Below are 22,987 nucleotides of genomic sequence, written 5' to 3'. Positions count from 1 at the left end.
TGGTAGAGTCAATTAATGTAGTCGTGAGCCCCAGTCGTCTTGCTGGGTGCCATATGTGATTACATATTAGCCATGGATGATATGTCATTTGCATTTACATCACAGAGCTGTCAGGGTGTTGTAAGTGGTGTTGGGTGCTTGCCGTTCTCTGACGGAGACTTTTGCTCAGCCAGGAAATGAAGTGCCACGCAGTGCCTTCATCTAGCAGGTAACTCGTCAGACAGAATTCAGAGAGAAATCCTGACAGTCTGGATCTGGAAATACACTCTCACCCCAGTCTGTTTCTCTGTTGCACCCTTGATGTCCTCCTGCAGCAAACCATTGCTGACTTCTCTGTGATGTAGGTACGAGCCTGTGTTGTTTGAGATTTGGCTGACTGAGTTGGCAAAACAAGGTGGTTGAAAACATTTTGATTCGGAATCCTTTGTATGTCTTCTTCCCCATTGGGATACAATGCTTGAGCTTTGAAAATGACTCACTTTCAAATCCCATGGAAACAATACTTTTTAGCCTGATTTAAAAGAAAACTACATCTTGAAAATAGTTTCAGTCATAAAAAAACAAAACACCCTTAAGATTCATCATAAGTACGGTTAATCATGTACTATGAAAAATAACCTTACCATCATATACACAGGAGACCCAAAACAATAGACCACATATTTTGTTTTTGTTGACTTAGAACTTCAATCCTCAGATAGGTGTGGACACAAAAACACCACAAAGGCTGAAAATTGACTCCTGTCTTTCTTGCAAATGTGACTTGGCAATTAGTGCCTGTGCACATCTACAAAGTCTACCTCAAACGAGGACTTCTGACAACACTGTGGCTGTCCTGAAATAAGAAGCATCTGTCAGTTCTGAGGACAGTTTCATGTTCTGATGCAGGAGGCAGTCACTTTGTTCCCACATACCATCTCCCATTCTAATAATGGAGACCACCTAATTAGCATAGAGTTCTTACCTTTATTCAACAGATTCACCGTATTGTTTGAGCTCAGCAAGCGTGCTTCAAAAGCAAGTTTCAAATTCCAGCGCTTCTCCTTTTCAGTTTACCCTGTGATCAGTCTTCTTTGGATTATGGTGGCAATTTTGAAAAGAAAATACAGACAAATATTTTGAATTTCAAAGAAAACCTGATTTTATACCATACGTTTATTGGGCAAAGACATTTGAACATCATGGAATTTCAGAAAGAAGAACAGAAACGTGAAGTGTTGGGCTTAATTCTACGTCTGTCGCCTGCTGAAAAAATAACAATGCTCTAGGTTCAGATGTCACATTTCAGGTCTTGTTTTTGCCTGAAGAAATCAAAGTTACATCAGGGGCCTATAAAACCAAGTTACACGTCAACCAATGTTAACTTTTCAACTCAAACAAGACTGGCTTTAAACTCTTCTCAGACTTTGGCAAAGTTTTCTTTAGGGGACATAAACTGCAGTGAGTGATTGTGCAGTTTGCAGCTCCCTCACTGGTATGGCAGGTCATCTCAACAGTTGATGTCTGTTTCTAATATTATGATTGTGGTGCAGAATGGGGGGGGGGTACACTTGTACGAAACCCTTGACTCTTCAAATCCTTCCTCTCTGTGATTAATCCCCTCTGCTCCTGTGTTTAAAAAATGATTCATTACAGGCGAACCCGCCTCGCTTTCCCCTGCACCAGCTCTCCTCAGGGGAGCCATTACTGTGCGCTCCACTGAGCTCAGATTACCTGCCTCTGACCAAACTCCTGTTTGTTTTTACAGGTGCAATACAGCGCACAGAGAGCGTCCAACAGTCAGAGCCAGCCACGGAAGAAAAGGTAAGCTCCGTGGGCACGCTGGATGAAATACTGGTCTCCTTTTGAATACGGTACAATGCGGTCCACCTGACAACAGTGCTCCAGTGCCAGCAGAGCCCATGACCCTGTGCGCCCCACCATACCACCCTAACTCTGCCCCCTGCTGCTGAGGGCCAGCCAGCCGCTCTCTGGCTTGTGTGTTTGCCAACCCCCTGACAGGGGCTGTGAACTGCAGCAGCTAGGAGGGCAGCACATGGCGCTGTCAATCACAAGACTGGAGGTAAAGAAAAGAGATCGTTGCAAGGCTCACCCTTCATCTTCGGATATCATTTAGAAAAGGAATGAAAAGCATTGGATTTGGCGTGCCTTAGACCTCCACTGTTTATTTTTTTTTTTTTTGCCTTCAGTGAAACTGAGATTGAGAAAATTAAATTAATACAAGCTTGTTTATGGATTGTATGTATATATATATATATATATATATATATATATATATATATATAGTATCGTTTTTGTCAAAAGGATTTATTATACATAATATATTGCAGTCAGCTTTCTTAATTTTAGCTCAGCAACAAATATATTTATATCCTGTATGTGTATTTCTTTCCAGCTGACTTTATTTAGTAAAGTTTCAATGTTTTCATGTCATGTTAGATTTATTTATTTGAGCATTTATTTTTACTCAGTGTTATGTCTACATCATCAAATGGAGAATTTTCAGGAGTCCTGAATAAAGAATCAGCTTGAGCTTGTGTTTTAGTCCATGTTTTAGCAATAACTACACTCTAGTGAGGATGGATTACACCACTTCTTTACTTGAATACATGGTAAACACATCTGATTACACAACACAGCCATTGGAACAGAGCTCACACATCGGCCACCGCTGTGCCTTGGTTACCGAGCTCACATCAAAGCTGTGTGGCTCCAGTGTGCTTCCTAATGCATTGCTTTGTTGCCTTCTCACAATAGCAGGGTCCAGATGAGAGAGAAAGAGCTCATCTCACAGAGTACTGTCTCCATCCTCAGCACTTAGTGCTTTACATTTCCACTAAAATCACCTGGTCTATCTAATGGTTACACACACACATTTTTCCATTGGTCTCCCTACAATCGTTTTTCCCAAGTAGAGGGATGTAGTATATCCACTGTCCACTTTATTGTCCACATTTGGTTAACATACAAAAAGACATTACTGACACCTTTTGCCATTTTGATCTTTTTTTCACATGGATGTGATTCTTTGGATAAAACAAAAGTTCCTTATATTGCACTGATTCAAAATGTGTTGCAGTTAAACTTTTTGCACGGTAGTCCACAGTTCAGTTTGTGTGAAGAATTAAGTGTCGTCCTTTACCTCCTTCCTGTCTGTCTGAGTGTAGAAAGACAGAAAGTGCTACCTTCTTAAATATACATAGTTAGAACTCAGGTTGGGCTGAAGTGAAGCTTGGATACCAGCAATGGGAGTTTATTCTAACTGACTGAGGGACGGAGCATTATGACTGAGTGCCCCCCTCCTCAGCAGTAGCACGCTGGTGAAAGAGCATCCATCTGTGCTTTGTGGAGAGTTTGATTGGCTCAGGGGGACCTGGTGGAGCCCCGGGCTATCTCTTTTGACAGGCTGATAGAGACATCACTGGGCTCTCCCAGGAGCTGCCACCAGGGGTCCATTTCAAAGTGAGAGGGTGTGGAGGTGACCCTGAGCTTCTGAGGAGCTAAATCCCACACACTGGCTAAAACCCTCCTACATTCTTGGCTCCATTGGGGCTGAGGGTCTGGTTTTGGCTATGTTCGGCGGAGGGCAGAGCTGGGGAGGGAGAGATGTGACGGGTATAAGGAGATCACTGGCAAGACCCTGTGAATTGTCCCCAAGAGCTGAAACCAATTAAGAAATACTCTCAGGGTACTTTTAATTGACATTTTAGCAAACAACCAAATTACTGCACCAGGACGTCTAAATCTAAGAAACTGAGAACCGGTGGGCGCACAACCTCAGATTTAACTAAACATACTAACTTTACCAGTTTTTCAATTGGTGAAATAATACTTTGACACTTGGAGATATATTATTGAAGCAAGTGGCACATGGGAGCACGGTTGCCTGCCTCTGTGCTGTCAAATCTTTGAATCTGTGGCACAGAGGTTGTGAACTCCGATGTTCCCTGTATCATTCATAGTCAATGGATCATACAAAAGAGTCTGACAGGGTTACAACAATTGTTGATTTGGCTCTGCATGCACCACTGCACACTCATATTACCTACACAAATACACACACAAACACACATAGGCTTCGAAGAGGTGTAATCATATTTAAGGAATTATTTATCAATGTATTTTCTCCTGGGAAGGATATGAATCTCAACAGATGAAGACACTGCGCAATATGGTCCCCAAATGCAATGGGGGAAAATCCCTGGATGTTTTACAAGCTTGCTAATGAACATTTGAGCCACACAGCAGTTAACATTGTCTGATAACATCCTCCAGTAGTTGTTGTTGTTGTGCATGGTGTGGCAGTGATGTCTTCATCAGGCTGTCAAAAAGGAAGTGCCTGCAGCTGTGGCGGATCCCCCCAGAGTCTGTCACACTCCTTGTTTCCATGGCAGTCCTTCAGGCAGCACCACAGGCAGGCTGTGTGCAAGGACCCATACAACCTGTTTTTTCAACAACCGCTCCTCTGATGTTCAGCCCCGGAGCGGGCGTCAAACTACCAAGTGCAGAGAGAGAGAACACTGCACCCTTTCTCTGTCACAGTTCTGTGCTGTTTTACAAGGAGAAGCAGAAAAAAAAAACTGCTCATTTGAATAAGCCACTATTCTCAGCACCTTCTTAGTAATTGTTACATGTTCAATGCTGTTAAGGTTTCTGACCTGCTCTCTGAGAGATGTAATACGCACAGTAGGACAAAGTACCAAAAACATGACTCATAGTTGACTTACATGTGTTAAATCTCTTATGCACATGTTATTTGGTCTGCTGGTACCTCCAGAGAAGCAGGTCATGAAGCTCAGCGCCTGCGCTCCAAGTCCCAACTGGCCTAAATTAAAGGTGCAGAGGTTATGGTCTGCCTCTAGACAGAACCCTGACACCCATAAAGAGCAGGATTTGCTCATCAGCTCAGTGGAAACACAATCTAAATGACAGACCAAACTGCATTTGCCACAGTTGCTGATTGCTTCACCTATGTGAGCACATGTAAATGAGGCGGCTGCATGGGGAGCTTTTAAAATGATGCTGTAGTTTGCATTTGCTATTTGTTCCAGTTTGTAACTTAACCAGTGGGCACATTGCTTTAGTCTCTTTTAATGATAGAAGATATAAATCATAGTAACCAGGATTGATGTTGTCTCTGGGAACAGGAGAGGAAATATTACTGAGATAACAACAGAGAGAAAAATGTTCGCTAATAGCAGCTGTTTTCAGTAGCTCTGGTTTACTAATAATTCATTTTGTAGGCCACAGTACACACTGGTGTTAAGACATGGCAAAAGCCATAATTCTTTATAGCATCAAGAACAGAAGATGGCCTTTAAGAGCTGAAATTAAATCATTGGCCTTTAAAAGCATCTCTCTAAGGGGCAAGCTGCATTAATAAATTCAACTGATTCTGCTTTAATATTATTCGCAGTGCATTAAAATGAAGACAACAGCTGGGATCATGCCCAGTCTCAGGAGTATTGCATGGGCCAATGAGAGCCGGAGAGATGCAAAGCATGTCTGAGCTCAACCCTGTGTTATGGACAGGGATGGGGTGGGGTGGGGTGGGGTGGTGCGCACAAGGTCTCAGTGTTACAGGTGCAGGGCTGACAGTTGTCCAGGATCAGAGGTTGCTGGGTAGTGATACTGGCGACAGGACAGCTACTGCCTGCCTCCAAAACAGCCACTCAGCCAATCAGACAAACTACTTCCAGAAAGGTGAGAATACTGCATATGCAAACTGTTAAATGCTTTGTTTTTATATCCACTGTGTGGAATAGTTATGGGCTAACTTTCTAACATGTGGTGTTACATCTATAGATAGCACAAGCATGTGCTTCAGGAAAAAAAAAAAAGAATAATTGAACTGCATATTTCATTCTAATTAACAGTGATATAACACAATGTGACTCTCAGCCTCTTGAGGACAGAGTACCATATTTTGTTTGATGAATCTGCTAAAGCCACAGCTAGTCTCGCCACTAACCCCTGGGGAATCAGGTATCATTAGAGATATGAACAGATCTGCCTTTTGTCTCTGTGAAAGAAGGGGAAAACACATTTCCTCTGCGCTGGCACATGGGTGAATCTGAAAGTGTTCAATATTAATAGCCTTTCATCAAGGACACAATTAGGACACCTCTATTTGACACATTCTATAGGTTCTGAATGAATATGGATATATGGTCCCAAGGATAGTTCCTTGGGACCACAGGCTGAATAACAAAGTGAAATCTCCAGCAAACCCAGCAGAATGAAGAATGCACATGACAATCAGGGAGCTGATTTATTTTGTTTCAATATATTTTGATTCAGTGAGAATGTAAAAAAGCGAAAAACTACATAATATTATAAGCCCAATTTATAATTCACTGCCCAGGGCAGATTGTATATTTTTCCAAACAGGCATGAATGCTGCTATATAAACTCAAATGCAGTGCACATATTAAAGAGGCTGCATTACTTTCATCTGGCATATTACTCTTCATACTCATACACCAATTGCGTGTTGCAATATTTCTGTTCCTTTCAAGAGAAGTCAAAAAATAAATAAAGACTGAAAACTAGTCATGGATTAGTCAGTGGTTCACACAGCAGATTTGATTAGTGAATGCAGTTTAGGATATGTAATTTTTTTACACCAGAGCTTTGCTGTGATGACTGCACAGCTAAGGTGTGAAGAGGGCTGTGGTGAAGTGAGAAGACTAATCACATGTGTATCACCCCTGAAGCACTGTCTCCTCCAAGCTCTGCCACATCGTGACACCAGAGAGTCATATAGCACACGAGCACAGTTAGGCCCATTAACCAGAGCGGCTAATTATCAGCTCCTACAAGGTCTTCAAGCTCTCAGGCAATACATGCTCTCATTTCTGATTAAAAACATAAATGCATGCAGGGAAAAAAAAGGATCAATTACAGCGAGGCAGAAAAGATAACAGCCCCGTACCAGAGTAATTAGGCTGGGTGTTTCATCGGAACCGCTTGCTCTGTGATGAAGGTTTAAAGAGTCCAGTGGCAGAAACACCACAACTGTGTTTGTTTTATTTATGATGCTGCGGTGTCACCCACCAGGGCCCAATTAGCCTGCGACTGATGCCTTGGAAAGCATCTCTCTGCTCCTCTTTGACAGAAAATGAAGGCTCCAGTTGCTTATGTCCTTCTAGTGACCTGTGGGCTTCAACCTGTTAAGGGCAGACTGGCCAGCAGCAATGATTTGAATATACCACCACAATCTCCTTCCTCCAGTTCTTTTAGGCCATTTGCCAGCAGATTTCACATCATTTAGCTGTGTCAAGAGAGTATACTTTGTGGATAATGTGCCAATTTTAGAAATTTTTAGAATACATATTCACTTCCCTGCCACTTTCTCCTCGCTTATTTGACTGTGATGCTCCTTAATGTATGTAACAGCGTTCTTACCCACGAGGGAGCACCACCATAAGGAATCAGCCTGATTGCAATGCTGGCTCTTATACCAGCTTCAAACAGTTTGTCAAAGTAATTTTCATAATTAACTGTGATGTGTTCTGATTAAAATTGTATTTAGCAATTTACATCATATCAGCCAGTACTGGGTTCAAATTGGCTTTCGTGGAGGGAATGCATATGTTTTACAAGCTTTGATATTACAAATACTCTTTTTAAAGGACATGCTCAATTTAAAGAGCAACTTCTCTCAGTATTTAAGACAACTCTTCTTAAAACTACTGTAAAAACAGTCCTTCATACTTTCCTCTTTTCTCCATTAGAACTACACAGTGCTTCATGTAGTCCTTGAATTACTACACACACTCACAGGCACACAAACGCAGACATAGTTTATTAGTTTCAATAGGCAAATGAAAAAGAATGTCTATGGTCCTTTAAGCAAGCAGCAAGAGACCAATTAGCAAGTATCTCTATTCAATTTCTCCATATCTCTACTTAGTGAGTGTGAGGGAGAGAGAGGTCTGGGGGGGGGGGGGGTAGTTTGAGCGGCACAGACAGGAAGAGAGAAAACAAAGCCATCATCTCCCAGTGCTTGCCCTCCTCTCCCCTCTCCTCTGCAGCTCCAATTACTGGCTTCTCTCCCTGCCATCAGTATGCAGCAGGGCCGCTCCTCTCCTCCACTCGCCCCAGGCCATTGAATACGTTACCTCCGCTATGGGGCTCGGGGCTCAGGGGCACTGCGCCCCCTAACCCCCTGGATAATTTGGGATTCCTGCTCCTGCCTTGGAGAGCTGAAAACAAATAAAACACCCAGATAAATAAAGAAATAAAGTTGCCTCAGAAATATCCAGAGATCTACTGATTTATTGATTTCTTCATTCTTCTACTTATTATTTGTAAATCATTACTGATCCGCAGCCACCCACACCTCCATCCTAAACCTACGCAAGAGGATGAGAATGCGGGCAAAAGTTTTCCACAGTAGAAGCTAAAGAAAAATATTTTTTAAAAGTTAGATTTATTTCTTTTTCTAATAAAAATAACCAAAACAAATATTATTTGAGGAGCATTTTATCGAGTATATGTTCCATGATGATTTATAATGTTCTCTGTTCTCTTCTTCTTTGTAAATCTTCGTAAATAACAAAAAATATTTAAATGTTCGTTAGCTGTTTCTTCGAGCATCACTTTGCTTCTTACTGAATGAAACAACCGTCTTGTTAAGCTTCTCTATAAGAACACAGCCTTTTTACATCCAAGACAAATGCCAAGTAAAAGTAACCATTTTCATTCTTTCAAACAGCAAAACCTGCTCAATGCACTTGAGGCAAGTCTATAAAGCTTGTCAAACTGGACTGCCTTTGGCTTAGATTTCTTTTCCTGTCTCTCTGTCTTTGGCCAAGGTTTAAGGTTTAAGATAGCTCACAGCTAGAGACCATACACTTCTTGTTAAAGTACTTCAGGTTTCATGCACAGTACAGAATGATGTATTTTTTTTTTTGAAATCCTTTCTGGAAAGCTAACAAAAAATATTTTATGGAGAATTTTTTTTAAACTAAAAATGCTCTATAATCTCTCTCTCTCTCTCTATATCACTTCTTGTATCAGTATCATGATTCTTAAGTGGAGCTCAATGTACTGAAAATCCACGCAATCACAAGGTGGAATGAATAACAAAGCAGTGCTCGACTGTGGATCTAAAATTGTGAAAGAGTATCTCTGTCTGTCTAGAGCCTTTTATGTTGACGAACACCTACACTGTAGTTCTCAAGCAGTGGTCTGTGTCCACAGCTGCTCTTCCCACTCGCCTGCAAGCAGATGCATGCTTTGCTCTTCTGGGTAGAGCCACATGACTGACTGAATTGTTTTGGAGATAGGATAACAATGAAATGCAAAGAAATGGGGTGGAAATGGTGGCGTGAAAAACGAGATCTTCCACTTCATTGTACCGCTCGAGGAAGTAACCGAAGAGCAAAACCCCAACGTGGGCCGTCCAAGTCAGATAGCACCCAAACTGCTCCACTCTCCTCATAGTGACATTAATGCCGGTTTAATATGCTTATCTTTCTCCAAAAACAGTTGGTGTAAATGATTACTAGATTACTTAATGCTGCACTGAGTCAATTCTCAAATATGCCTGTCCCAGCTATACACAGCACGCGAGCTGGGGGAGCAGAGTGAGACAGTGAGTATGATACAGCCATAGGGGAAAATATAAGACTATTAAAGAGGCACTGTTGTTACTATTGACTTCTTACAGGATTTTGTCAGTGCATGTATCTCTATTTTAATAGCTGGCAGCAACTGGTCAGGCAATGTTAAATCTGCTGGCCGCATATTTTTTATATTGTGATATTGTCAAATAATGTGTTCACAGATTCAACCATGATGTAATGTTGGGTGAGGTAATCCACTTACAATGATTTACAGATTTTGTTTTCGTCTTTCTTCTAACACAGCACACCAGCGGCTTCCTCAACTTCAAGGCTTGTTGACTATGGTGAAGCGTTTCACTGTAGTTGTCCATCCACAGAAAATTCTACATTTGAAACAAACCACATACAGGAGGAATTTGACAAGCTCATAAAGTATCATCTGGTTAAATGCCTTATGACAATATAAGATTAATGACAGTCCATTCAGTGCTAAGCAGCAGAGGTAGAAGAGGCACCTGCTCCTCAAAGGCAAGCTCTAATCATTCTCATCTGGACTCCCCGCTGACATACTAACCTGCTGTTCCTAAGGAAAGGAGATCTGCCTCCCAGATCCTCAAACACTTTTCTGGGCCCGCTGTATTACTTTCCTAATTCAGCCCAGATGTGACGTCCCCACTCTGCCATCCTGTTTTTTTTCCTCCGCCCTGCTTCATTTCATTCCCACCTGCTAGCTGACCCGGGGACCCAAGGCCCAGACTCTCATTTGGTTTGCCTTTCTGAAACTCCTCTGCTTTGAATTGCAGCAGTTTTTCTGCCTCAGCCTGGAGGGTCCGTACTCAAGTCTGTGTACTAGAGCACATGAATCCTCACATCCTTGCATGCTTTTTGTTGTCTTAATAAGAATCTTCTTTTTTCTTGCAGAGTGGCTGGCCTTCGATATAGATGGCTATCTGTATGCTGTTAGGCTCCGTGCATGCTGTAAAAAACATCACTTTGTGACTACTTTATCTCAGGACAAAAAAAAAAAAACGTCTATTTTAGCTCTTACAAACAACTGTCACATCATGATACAAACAACCAATGATCTTGCTTATTTTGCACATCTTATTGTAAAAAAAATGTGTTTTTCGTTTAATAGACTCTACATCTAAATAAAAACTTATTAAAGCAGTGTTACGGTTATATAATGAACAGCACTGGTTAGCGATGACTGCCTGAAAGATCTCTGCTTTAATTGGATTGCTTGGCTTCCCCAAGCTGATGGACATGCTTGTCTCTCAGGACCGCTGAGCGTCTGTCTCCACTGGATGGGCCCCAGTAAATAATCTCTCTACCCTAAACACTTACCGTTAATTGTGTGTTTTTTTCCCCTTCTTATTCTCCTTCTTGAAATGTGGTGGTGGGTGGGGGGGATGGGTAGGGGGATAATTAAGACAATGCCTTTGCGCTTCACTTTGGAGCGAAGATCCCACTAGGGCAGAAGCAGGTGCCTTTTACTGGAAGAGACTTACTGACAAGACCTGCCAATCAAAGCTGGTAGAGCTCTCCATTGTGTGAGCTCTTAGGTGCTCTATTCCCTTTTGTCTGTTTATTCCAAACACAGTTTTAAAATGCTGGGATTAAGCAGGTAGCAAACAGGTCCAGTCTGTTGGAGGGAAACAGTGTTCCCCAGACAACGTGTACATCATCTGTCTTGACCCATTTACAGCTGCACTTATAGTGGAACAATTGATTAGGGAGCTCATACTTTAGAAGAGGAATTGTTACAAGAAAATAAAAACAAAGTGCAACAAAGTCTTTGTGCTTTACTAAAAGCTACTGGGAATAGCAATGTCACGTCTATATATCTATATGTTATATGTCTATATGCTACATTGTATATATAAAATTATATATATAAAATTATATATATATATATATATATATATATATATATATATATATATATATATATATATATATAATATATTGTATTTTTTTTTTCCATACAATCAGTTTGCTACAGAGATTCTTGAGGGTTGTACTTAACTAATGGCAAACACTGTTTCTGTATTTTCTCTTCTCCCTGCTGAGCATTTGCATGGAGAGTAGTACAATTATACAAAGAGTCTTTGAGGAACACAGAAGGAGACTCCTTTTTGTTATTCTCATACCTGACCTGGATGCCATTGTCAAACTGTGCAGAAGCATGTGGACATAGCATATAGTATAATAACATAATCAAGGCAAAAATATTATGTAGTGAAAAAAATGTCTCTCTTTCTACTTGCTCCTCATCTTGTAGACAGGCTGGAGAGAGGTGCCAGTAGCTATTCACAATGGAGCTGGAAAGCAGGTCATGGAGTCATGGCCACTAAGAGCTGCTATGGTATAGACTTCCACTGACAGGCTTGTACAATGCTAGGGCCTCATCTGGCTAACTCCAAAATTTACTGAATGCGAGCTACTGTTGAGACATAGAAAAGATATCTTTTCATAAGCAAGAATGTCCAGAATATATTTGAAAAAAATAAATAAATGTTTCATTGAAGAAAGTTTAAAATCATAAATAACATGCCTGACTCTCATACATTTAGTTTGGTTCTTATGTAACTTTTTTTTTTTTTTTTTTACTTTTAGGTTTTGAAAAATGGACAGGCACGTTATTTGTGCTAAATGTGATATGGGACTTAACTGAATAGGAGAGTGGGTCTGAATTCCCCAGCAACCATAGCCACTCGTCACACACAGACAGGAAATGGACTGCCACTTTGGGGAAATTCAATTCAGCTGTCATCCACTGTGAAAAAGATTGAATCATGTAGACATTTGAGGTGATTTAATGGTGTTAACATACACATAGTGGAGCTCCATGACTTAAGCTGCACAGGCTTTGGATTATCGAGTTCAGTGTAAAATCAGTCACTTCTCCAGAGTCCATTTGACTGGATAAAATGGATGGAAATTAGCAGGAATTCTGAAAGTGATCCATTTTTGGGGTAAACTAGTGATGGATCTTGCCTTAGGCGCTGTTTTAACGGTGTCTTGAAATTTACTGGATCTCAACTCTGCTTTGTCTTTCCTCAAATGCATTTGGGTAATGTCAAATTTGGACATTTTCTTAAATTATTATACAAGTTCTGATTCTGAAGTAAAAATTTTGTAAAAAAAACATTTCTTAAAGACACATGGGGGTTTTGGCTGGAGGGCTTGAAACTGCTTTTGTCTTTGCTCGATGTACAGGGCCAGAATGTCTGGTGCACTGCTGAGTCTGGCCAGTGAATATCAGAACTTTTTTTCATTTTTAAAAAAAATGAAATGCTGGTAAAAGTAACATTTACAAGCCTACGTTTGTTTAATAAGAATTCAGAAAGTATGTCTTTCTGTGAAAGATAAAGGAGCAGTATAGTGGTAATTATAATGGCCATAAGCCATCCAAAATTGGTCATACTACATGAAAATTGGTCATACTACATGAAAATTGGTCATACTACATAAAAATTGGCCATACTACATAAAAACTAGATCATGAGTCTTATGATATTAATGGTATTATAAATTCTGTCTTGCTATGGTATGGTCTACTCTCATATGGCACTTGCTACACAGCAAGATAGACCAAAAACAGTCAATGATGTCATCCAGTGCACTGACATTCTTTATGGACATAATGCATTTTCTGTTTTCCCCTGCCAAACCCTCTCCATTTAATGTTGTTACAGTATGTATCTGCTGGAAAAATTATTGCCCAAGGTTCCATGACTTAAAGTGTAGATGATAAATTCTCCCATTATAATTGCACATGCTATTAATATTTGAATAAATATCTTGCATAGAGTAGTTGCAAGGATAAAAATATATTCGTTTTAACACTGCTGGCCAGATGGAAGTATAGAAGAAGAAGAAGAAGAAGAATATTACTTCAGTCATGTAGTGTATGAGGATGTTTAACGTTCGGGGGTGTTGGCTGGGATTTTCCTCTTGCACTGTGTTGTAAAAGTGTAAATTATCAATATTGGAAAACAATACAAGAAAATTCTATTTCTGCTTACACTACGTTTTGTCGATTAATATGCGTTGGCTTTTGTTGCCATTATATTGAAAGTCAAAGTAAGTCAAACTAAGTCAGTTTGATTTACTCTATGTAGTTCAGAATCACAAATCAAAACTTGCCTCAAAGGGCTTTGCGATCTGTATTTTGCACATGACACCCTCTTCCCTTAGAATCCTGGACTGGAAAAGGAAAAACTCGCAGTTAAAAGAAAAAAAAGGATAACTGCTGGTATACATAAACTTTACAAGAATTGTCTGGTGGGATGATTTAAGTCCATACTTTAGGATGTAATAATAAAACTCTGATTAAATGAAATGTAAATATTTTCTCATTTTATCATCATAGCAAATAGTGTAAAGGAATTTTCAGTGAATGAGTTGAATTAAAAATTTCTCATGAATCAAAATATTGTTGATGTTTTTCCATCTAAAATATAACAATGCATTTTTATATTCATTGTCTTTCATAAAGAGAAGAAACACTTAACTGGGCAAATATAGTATTATATACTATGTACTGTACACATATAATGCCATTATGACTTCCACTGAATTATTTTGAAGGACAAACTGTCACTTGCACTTGCCAGTGACCAGCAGGCTTGACCTTGAGTTTCACTTTGTACACTTGTATTAAGTAAATATTATTTAAAAAAGAAATGAACTCTATCTCTCTCCTCTCTGCTTGTTAATGTGAATGCAAGTTTGTCAAGTGTTGTACGTCCACAGTTTTGTCCTCCCCACCAGCAGAGATATGAACAATGTCTGTTTCGAAAGACTTCCTCATCATCTGCAGAGAGCGTGGGAGTGCTGGTATCTGGACACAAGCTTTAGCTGACTTTTTTCAGACTACAACAACATCCTCCTCCCTATGCTCCATGCACATGTCCTCTCACTCCATGCATTATAACCCTGATGAGCTGACCACATCCTTGGAACACTTCACAAGATAAATAATTGAACTCTCAATAGCCCTTGATGGACAAAAATTGCTCCTCCAGCTGCCACTTCTTCTTTTGCTTTGTTCTCAAGAGCAACAACAACAAATGGGCCTTTGCAGAATCCCACACTAAGAAAACACATTTCACAATGATAACACATAAGAGCTGGGGTTGCATTACTCTCCTGCTCAGATGATTTGTGCCATTAGAGGTAGCCTATGTGTTGTACAAATAGTAATAAAGAAGCCTTCAAAAGAGATATGTGATCTTAAAAGAGTGTTTTATCCCAGCAGATGACTGATGTCACTATCATCAGTTATCTGTTACCAGCTAACTTGTCTTTTCTGCAATCAAGAGAGAAGGCAGACAAAGGTTTCAGAGGCAGAGATGAGGACTTTGGACAATAGGTGGCAGTGTGCTACCACAGAAGGCAGGTACAGTATCTGCAAGTTGTCTGAATCCAGTCTTGGCAGAGGAAGGCTCGAGGCTGTTCTGTGGATTTAATTAGACAGAAACAGATACTCACATGTTCATTTCTCAGCTGCCTCCCATCCATTTCTTTACAGCCTGTTGGGGAAAAACGCTTTATGGTCCAATTGTAACTTTAACTGTGAGCACAGAAAGAAGTACACATTCATAGTGAAAAGCCAAGTGTTAAGACCTTGTTTCACACCTCCTAGAGGCAACCATTACAGCAGGTAGAGCTGTCAGAACCATAAGCCAACTGTTAAAATACACAAAAGAGAGGGCAGAGACTTTTTCCACGGACAAAGAAAGTATTGTTTAAAAAGTCTTGAGGTATCCTCCTGACTGAAGACCACACCCCATGCTAATCAAACAAAGACATATACAAACCTTTTCTATTTGCAAAGTCACAAATATATGTAATTCTGAAAGGTGCAATAGCTGTTTGTCTCTATTATAAGGCAATCTTGTTTTACTTGCCTTTTTAAGTACGTAAACTATTGATTTCTATGTCCATTATACTTTTTTTGACTAATTTTAATTGTCAAACTCTTTACTGTTGTATAATAACAGCGTACCCGTAATATTGCTCAGAATCAAAATCAATACAGTCTTCATTAATGTGAATCAAAGTTTTATTCCACGGGGCAGTGGTGGATGCTAAAATCATGTATGCTAACATGCTGTAGATGATTAATGCCAGCAGAGGAACAAAGCATGAAAAAAAGAGGGGATATAATTGAATCAGCTGGAAATTGGGGCAATATTAGTGACAGTGGGGGGACAAGGAGCTGGAAGAACAATATTTAGACCATTGGTAGTTGAGAAAGTCGCTTGGCCTACCACTAACCTTCACATCCATATTAAAAGCAAGGTGTCACTGCATGCAAATTAGAAGTAACCGGGTAAAGCACTGTTAATGAACCCAGCTATTGAACTCCATACAGCAGGCTTGTCATTAGATAGGTGCACCATAAATAGTCCATTTGGCTGAGAGCCAGAGGGAGAGGCTAAGGCAGAGTTACTAGCAGTAGGATAGGGCCTTTATTATGTTATGACAGACAGAGGGGACGATCAGACAGGATAGAGATATGGGCTTTCCTTTCCAGATTAATTAAAGAAAGGATCAATTAACAGTGATGAAAACCATGGCGGCATGCTGACTAGCTGATAGGCCAATCAAGCCTTGAAATGCAGAGTAGTTGGCATGTTTTATCTCTCCAAACTTAATTGCAATTTTCCAGAGGGAATGACGTGATCAAAATGGCGGGGTGAAATTAGCTCCACATGAATAAAGTATTTATTTGATGCATTTGTTCTGTGATTTCAAGAATAAGTCTGTATTGTATCTATATAGGGGATTTTTTTTTTCTTTTTTTTGCCGTGTGCACAGAAGTTCTAATTTCACAATTTATTCTTCCCCTGCTCACCTTTGTCATGGTAATTATGAACACAGCTCCACTCCTGAACATTAGCTTTTGCTGAGTAGCAAAACGCCTTGGCTGAGGACCATTTGTCCCACACTGTCATTCCAGAGGCATGTGGTTATACGATACAGAACTTTCATGAATTCATTTGCATATTAGGACATGAATTTCATACCCCTTCACTGCAGCTGCTGCTTTGGGAAAGATTTAATGTAATAATAACCTTACAACAGATGAAAAAAAAAACAAAGATTTGACAATCCATTTGTGGTGGGTAAATTAATACATTATGTGTAAAGAATTAGAGGAGAGAAAACATGCATGCAGGAATGTGATGAGCAAGTGTACAAAAGGAGCAGGAGTTTGTAAAAGTAATGTAACTCTGACCTTTACACCAAGAAAACAGAGTGCAGCTATACTGTGGGCCTATGGTTCAAAAGTTTTAAAATACTACAACAAAGTCAAGTTGCATTGGTGGTCTTTAGAATGTTACCATTTGCTTGTTTTTAATAATTTAGCTAGTTATTATAACAATATTAGCTAAGATTAAACACACACACATTGCTCATTACCTTGGGAACACAGCCCACCAAAAGCTCATTTCCTGTTGAGGAAGACTGCCTAACCCCGATTGACCCTCAGATATTCCCATTACCATGGGCCAATGTTTAAGGGAAAGCTTATTGAGCTACCTCAGCTGGAACACCCACCACTGATTTATGAGCAGGAGGCTACTCTGCTTTTAATGATTATCTGTTTATCCCCCCCCACCCCCCCAACAAATCATATCAGAAACAAGGAAACAGCCAGTATTATTCAAATGTGCCAGAAAAAAAGGAATCAAAGGAATATCATCATGTGAGCCTTCTGCATGTTGAGAAAAAATGTAGAGTGTAAAAATAAATGTGAGAAAAGGGAATATTTTCAAATTCTCCTAGGGAGGGGGTATTTAGTTAGTTTCTTTTGAAGTTATTTTCTCATTTGGTTAAATTTTGGTTTCAGATTTATGTCTTTTAAAACCTGTTTATGTGCAAGAAAGTAAAAAAAAAAGAGATGCCAATATGCTTGATTCCCTATAATATCTATGAATAATTATCTTATTATATTTAGTCTTTAAACAATATCCCAGTGGAATAAATTGAATTCACGTACATTCCTGTCAGGTTTTATTACAAGAACAAGGTCTAAACTGTAGAGTCTGTAACCTCTATGCTTTTTCTGGCAGTGTATGACCATTATGCACAACAAGAATCCTGAGATCTATCCATGTCAGTAATGCTGCTAGATGGAAGAGAAGCTTAAGTGAGTCTGTCATGGTAATTATGGTGGATAGTTGAGGACTATCAGGTCCTCAGCTTGCTCACTGCCAGTCTGATCTATCCTGAACATAAAGAGTCTCCTGTGAGCTTGGAGGAAATTGAAAAGATGTACTTATCTACCTAATGGCAATAGCTGAGGCAAATCACATGCATTTTATGGAAAGGAATGACTGTATTTGAGGCATAGTATCAGTGTGTGCCCTGTGACCATTTTCAGCTCCTATGTTTGATTATCCATCAGGCTGTGTCAGAATGTGAGTGAATGCTATTGTAACCACGGTTAAGGCAAATGCAATGTCACAGAATTGGCATTCATTTTATAATTTGCTTACTGACAATTCCGTGTTTGACGGGAAGAGTGTCTAAAAGCAGCTGCCAACATCTCACAGTGCCCACATAAAGGAAGGTTTCCTGTTTTTTTTTTTTAATTTTTTTTTATTGAATTTATGCATATCTGGTGACAGCTTTTGAGACAGTACAATGTCCTCTAAACAGAAAACTTTCCAAATTAACTTATTTTTGCCTGTAGTACAGTAGGGATTCGGAGAATTTGCATTCTGGTTTTAAATGATTAAAAAATGTCTGCTTCCATGCCATTGCTATACTGTATGTGGTAAAGGGATGTTTTTGTAATCCACAGTGATGGTATTGTAGTACATTATCTCAAGTATATAAGTTACTTACATGAGACAGTGGGACTCGATGAAACCAGAGTAAGCCAGAAAATGTAATGTGTTTGTGCATGAACATCAGTGGTGAGGCAGAGCTGTTTTACAGTCATTTATCTGAAAATGGCAACATAATGTAATAACATTTGGGAAGCAACTGTTTTGATTGGGATGGGATAGTCTGTCAAGCTGCAGTTACATGCTGAAAACACAATATTAGTGTCCATCATTTGAGGTAACTAACAGGGTTCCAGTTTCAGGGTTTTTTGGGAAATCAAATTAGTCTGCCAGACATCCAATTTGCGTTTTGGTTTAGTCAAATGTAACTGCTGCATAATATGCTGGAGGCCACAAGACAAGAGGGAAGTGGCTCATTTGGGTTACATAACACAAAATTGTGCTGCACTTGATGTGAAATGGAAACTTTTATTTTGCTAAGCAAAGAAATGACCTAAGTTTGATGTACTGAAGCCCTTGTAATCAAGATTCACACACAGTGTTCCTCAGCAAATCTGTTGTGAATAATACATTTCCATTAAAAAGGCTCATTAAAATAATTGTTGGTCAATAAACTAGCAAGAGTAAGAAGTTCGCCTCCAAACTGTGGGCAGGATTGTCAAGCTTCTCTTGTGAGCACATAGTTCCTCCACAGCTAAATCATATCAGATGGACTATTGACAGCATCCTGTCAATAGCTGAGCCCTTGGAGAGCTAGCTATTTGCACATTGACTGATTGACTGTTTCTTAATAGACACATAATTGGTGACAAAGACCTTCCAATGAAGTGTCATTTGCCAGAGCATTTGTGATAATTCACAGCCTGTCCCATTTTCTGTTGGACACAATCCCAAAGTAGGGGCTGTGATGAGAAACATGAACCACTAGACAGTGTCACACTGACTAGAGAAAATGCACAGTGTTTGTAGCATGTTGAAATAGCTCAGCAGTAATCACAATGAATACAAGGCAAACAAACCAGATAGTTGGTATGGAATCTATAGATGGAAACATGCAATATGGAGCATCTCAAACTTTGACCTGATATAACATTATTCATTGGCAGTAATATTACAAGCTATTTCCTCTCATCCCAGACAGTGGACAGTGTTGATGAATAGTAATTTCCACATGGCACTTTTGTTTACCTTATTTATCTGCTCTCGTGTCTGACATAACCATCATTGCTTTCATCAGGGAGACAGAGCATTTAGAGTGAGAAGAAGAGGAGGAAGAAGAAGAACGCTAAAAAAAAAAAAGGAAAAAAAATGCCCTCATGATCCTGCAGCATTTCATGAAGGCATTGCTTTTCAAACCAGCTGCTTGGAGGATTTTTAACATCTATTAATGCAGAATTACTCCAATTACAATCCTTCTTTGCACCGAGGCCCCCTTCCACTGCCTGCATTAGATAGTGCACACCTCTGGGAGCCAATCACAGCCTTCACAGCCACTGGCAGCAGATGTAAGCAATTTACTTCTGATTTCTTCATATTCAGTGTGAGACGAGCTCCTGGTGACCCACGACCCTGGAGCCTGCAGGATTCTAACCCTATCAAATTAAAGCTCTCTGCTCACTTATTCCCTAGCGCTCCTCTGGTGCTAAGCAGCCATCTCGCTGCATAGCAACGCCGGTCGGGCGTGCTCGCTCATACGCCCTGCCTCATCAGCTGCTATTAGGGAAAATATACAGTGCTCTAATTGGATGAGATTCAGCTAAGGAAGTGCAGTTAAAGGTCATTTTCCACCGTGTGCCTCCTGCTCTTCAGAATAATTTCTGTGTCCTCTGTCTTTGGGAGCTGTTAAACAATAGGGCCAAAGTTACAATCCTTTCTCTCTTTTCCTGACAGAGTGCCACAGGGCGTGATGAGCAGCGAGTCCTATGAATCATGTAAACAACATGGCCAGGCCCTGGCTGATATGCTCTGTGTCAACTGCACATCTCCTCTCCTGTCTTCCTTCAAAGTGTCCTGGTGCCTATGTCATAACCTTGTCATTAGCCAATTTGATAAATTTGCAGAAGGTTAGAAAAGTCCACCTACTATTCTAATTAGTAGTCATTTTGCTTTATTTTCTTTTCATGGTGTCAGAGTAAAGTCTGCTTTGCCATCTGTTTTTGCTAACAAAGGATATAGCAATAGTAAAAGAGATGAACAAAGATTTCTGATATGTTTCACTGTCTACTGCCATAGATAATTTGAAAACTGTCAAAGGTTTGTATCATAAAACTATTAGAGAATATTTTTCTACAAAAGAATATGACCCTATTTAAGTTTCATTTTGTCTTGTGTACAGAACATGGTTGGCACATGGGAAACTTAATTATATGCCTGTCATATAATGTTTAAACCACAAACCATTGGTGTACATGACTTAAAGCTTCTGTTTCTTACCATCACATGACATCATAAGAGTGAAGGATTTCTGAAGCTGCTATAAACAGCTTCGTAATGATGACCTGTTAAGTTGTTTAAATGCACATCAGTTGTTTTATGTTACAGTGTGTACTGTAAATCCCTCACAAGATCCACGATCCTCTTAAGTCATAGGCCACTTCATAAATAAATTATAGTCTCCACAGAGGGGCTTGTGGCTCCAGTTTAGTTCAGTTCACTAGCTTGTGATGCAATAATGATGAATGCAGACTTACAGCACTCTCACTTAGTGCACCATAATAGTCACTATACTAAAACAGTGTATAAGCAGAAATTAATGCTTCAAAATAACTTCCTAAAAACAGAGAGAATTATTTTGAGATTAATTGCAAAAACTTAAATGTGTTTTTATTCTTTTTTTTTATCATGTTGTGTGTTACATTAAATTCATAAGGGGCAGTAGGTTCTTTCATGCAAAACTACAATTGAGAAATATTAAAATACATATACTCAATCATTATATAGCAAATCTATTCTACAAAGACAAGATTGCAGATGCATCAAATTACAAATTGAGCAACATAACATAACACAATATAATTCAATCTAAAAATTAAACTCTACAAAATTGGGACTGATTGTGATCTTCTTTTTCTTTTCTCTTTTTCAGATCCGTATATCAGCTTCAGTATATAATCCTTCAAATATAACAAAAGTGCATACATTTAGCAAGTTTGCATAAATCAAAATATGTAGGCCTACATGTACACACAGTGCTGTTCTTCTGAATAACAGTATACAAAACATACTGTTTTCAGTCCCTACCACAGCATGGGCTGCGCTAAAACCTGGTTAGCTGGGTTAGCCTGGGACTTTAGAGGCTCCCCGTCTGCCAGTTTTACAGCTGGAAGGGCAAAGGCCTTTTGAGCTCCACTGGAAAACTGAGAGACATTCACTGAATGAGAGGGCTGGGCCCTGAGTCCCACAGCTTCTCCCACCTTTTGTCCTGCCTGAAAGGCCTCACTGCCTGAAACGCATCACTTGACGCCCAGTGTTTGCTGTTGGGGAACCTGATTAAAGGAGGCGAGACGTACACATACACAGCCTAAGCCTATCAATGACTCTCACAACCCCCCAAGATACTGTATTTGTCCTTGCAGCTTGGGTGCTCTGAGTGAATGCTGCCGTCCATTGATCTTTGTCTGATAAAGCCGCTGGCGTGGTGTGCATGGTGCCTTATGGGTTTCATTCCACTCAGGCGAGTCCATTTCAGTGAGCTGTGGTTGAGCTAATGTGGGACATGCTGTGCCAGTCACGGCCTTTGGGATTTGGCCTAAGTGCTGTGCGTTGTGATGCTTTGCTCTGAAATTCTCAAGCACAGGCAGGCTTGAAAGTCGTTTACACTTCTTTAACAATCCCTACAAGTTTCTCTCAAGTGTCTAGGTGAGTTAAAACAAGGGTGAAGTCAATAGGAGATTGATTAGATGATATTGTATTTTTGGCAGCTATTTTGTTACAGTTTAAACAATTTACCTCACAATAAACAACTTTTACATGTTGGCAGTACAGAATATCTTTCCATCCACCAAATACATGTATCTCTTTAAAAGAACGCTGTCTGATTGCTGAGCAAACACTCCTGTCGAGTACATCTGACAGATGCTCTTTGAGTTCTATTGGCTTAGATCGTGCTGCCTGTCACCTTTCACATCTCAATGGGTCCAGAGGTGACCTCTCTGTTGCCTTGGAGCTCCATATTTATTGGCCCTAACACAATCAAATGCACGTTCAGCATTTGGGGGTCAAAGCAGTGGCAGCCTCTAAGGTGCTCTCCAGCACAGGGAGGGTCAGTTCCAGTGACCTCTAGCACCTGAACCATGACCCTCATTTACAAGCAGGTCACCTCTGCATTTACCTCCGCAACAACTGCATTTACACGGGGTCATCTAAGATCTCTGTACACCAAACAGCTCTAAAAAGCAGGCAGATCTTAATAGTATAGTGTTCCCTGTGAGCAGAGACATGGTGGCACATCACAAGCATAAGTGAAAAGGGTCACAGCTGTTTGTGTAAAAAGTAAATTCAACACTGAAAGTGGAAAAACAACTTACTTCTAAAAAGACACACAAAATCATTCATACTACATGCACACAGATACACATGGGCCAAAGGGTCAATTGCAGGTATAGA

General features: G+C 39.9%; 1 protein-coding gene across 3 annotated transcripts in view; it reads left to right on the top strand.

The window, feature by feature from the left end:
- The window catches only part of mctp2a (multiple C2 domains, transmembrane 2a), a 34,678-nt gene extending 32,445 nt beyond the window's left edge, over positions 1-2,233 (top strand). For all 3 annotated transcript variants that reach the window (XM_026312014.1, XM_026312015.1, XM_026312012.1), the window contains one exon: positions 1,748-2,233. In XM_026312014.1, the coding sequence (XP_026167799.1) occupies positions 1,748-1,807 (60 nt within the window). In that variant the 3' untranslated portion in view covers positions 1,808-2,233. The remainder of the gene's footprint in view (positions 1-1,747) is intronic.
- The last annotated feature ends 20,754 nt before the right edge of the window (positions 2,234-22,987 follow it).

Source organism: Mastacembelus armatus, chromosome 6 (genome assembly GCF_900324485.2).
Source record: "Mastacembelus armatus chromosome 6, fMasArm1.2, whole genome shotgun sequence".
Lineage (NCBI taxonomy): Eukaryota > Metazoa > Chordata > Actinopteri > Synbranchiformes > Mastacembelidae > Mastacembelus > Mastacembelus armatus.
The sequence above is the reverse complement of the archived record's forward strand: the minus strand, read 5'-3'. Positions and strand labels throughout refer to the sequence as shown.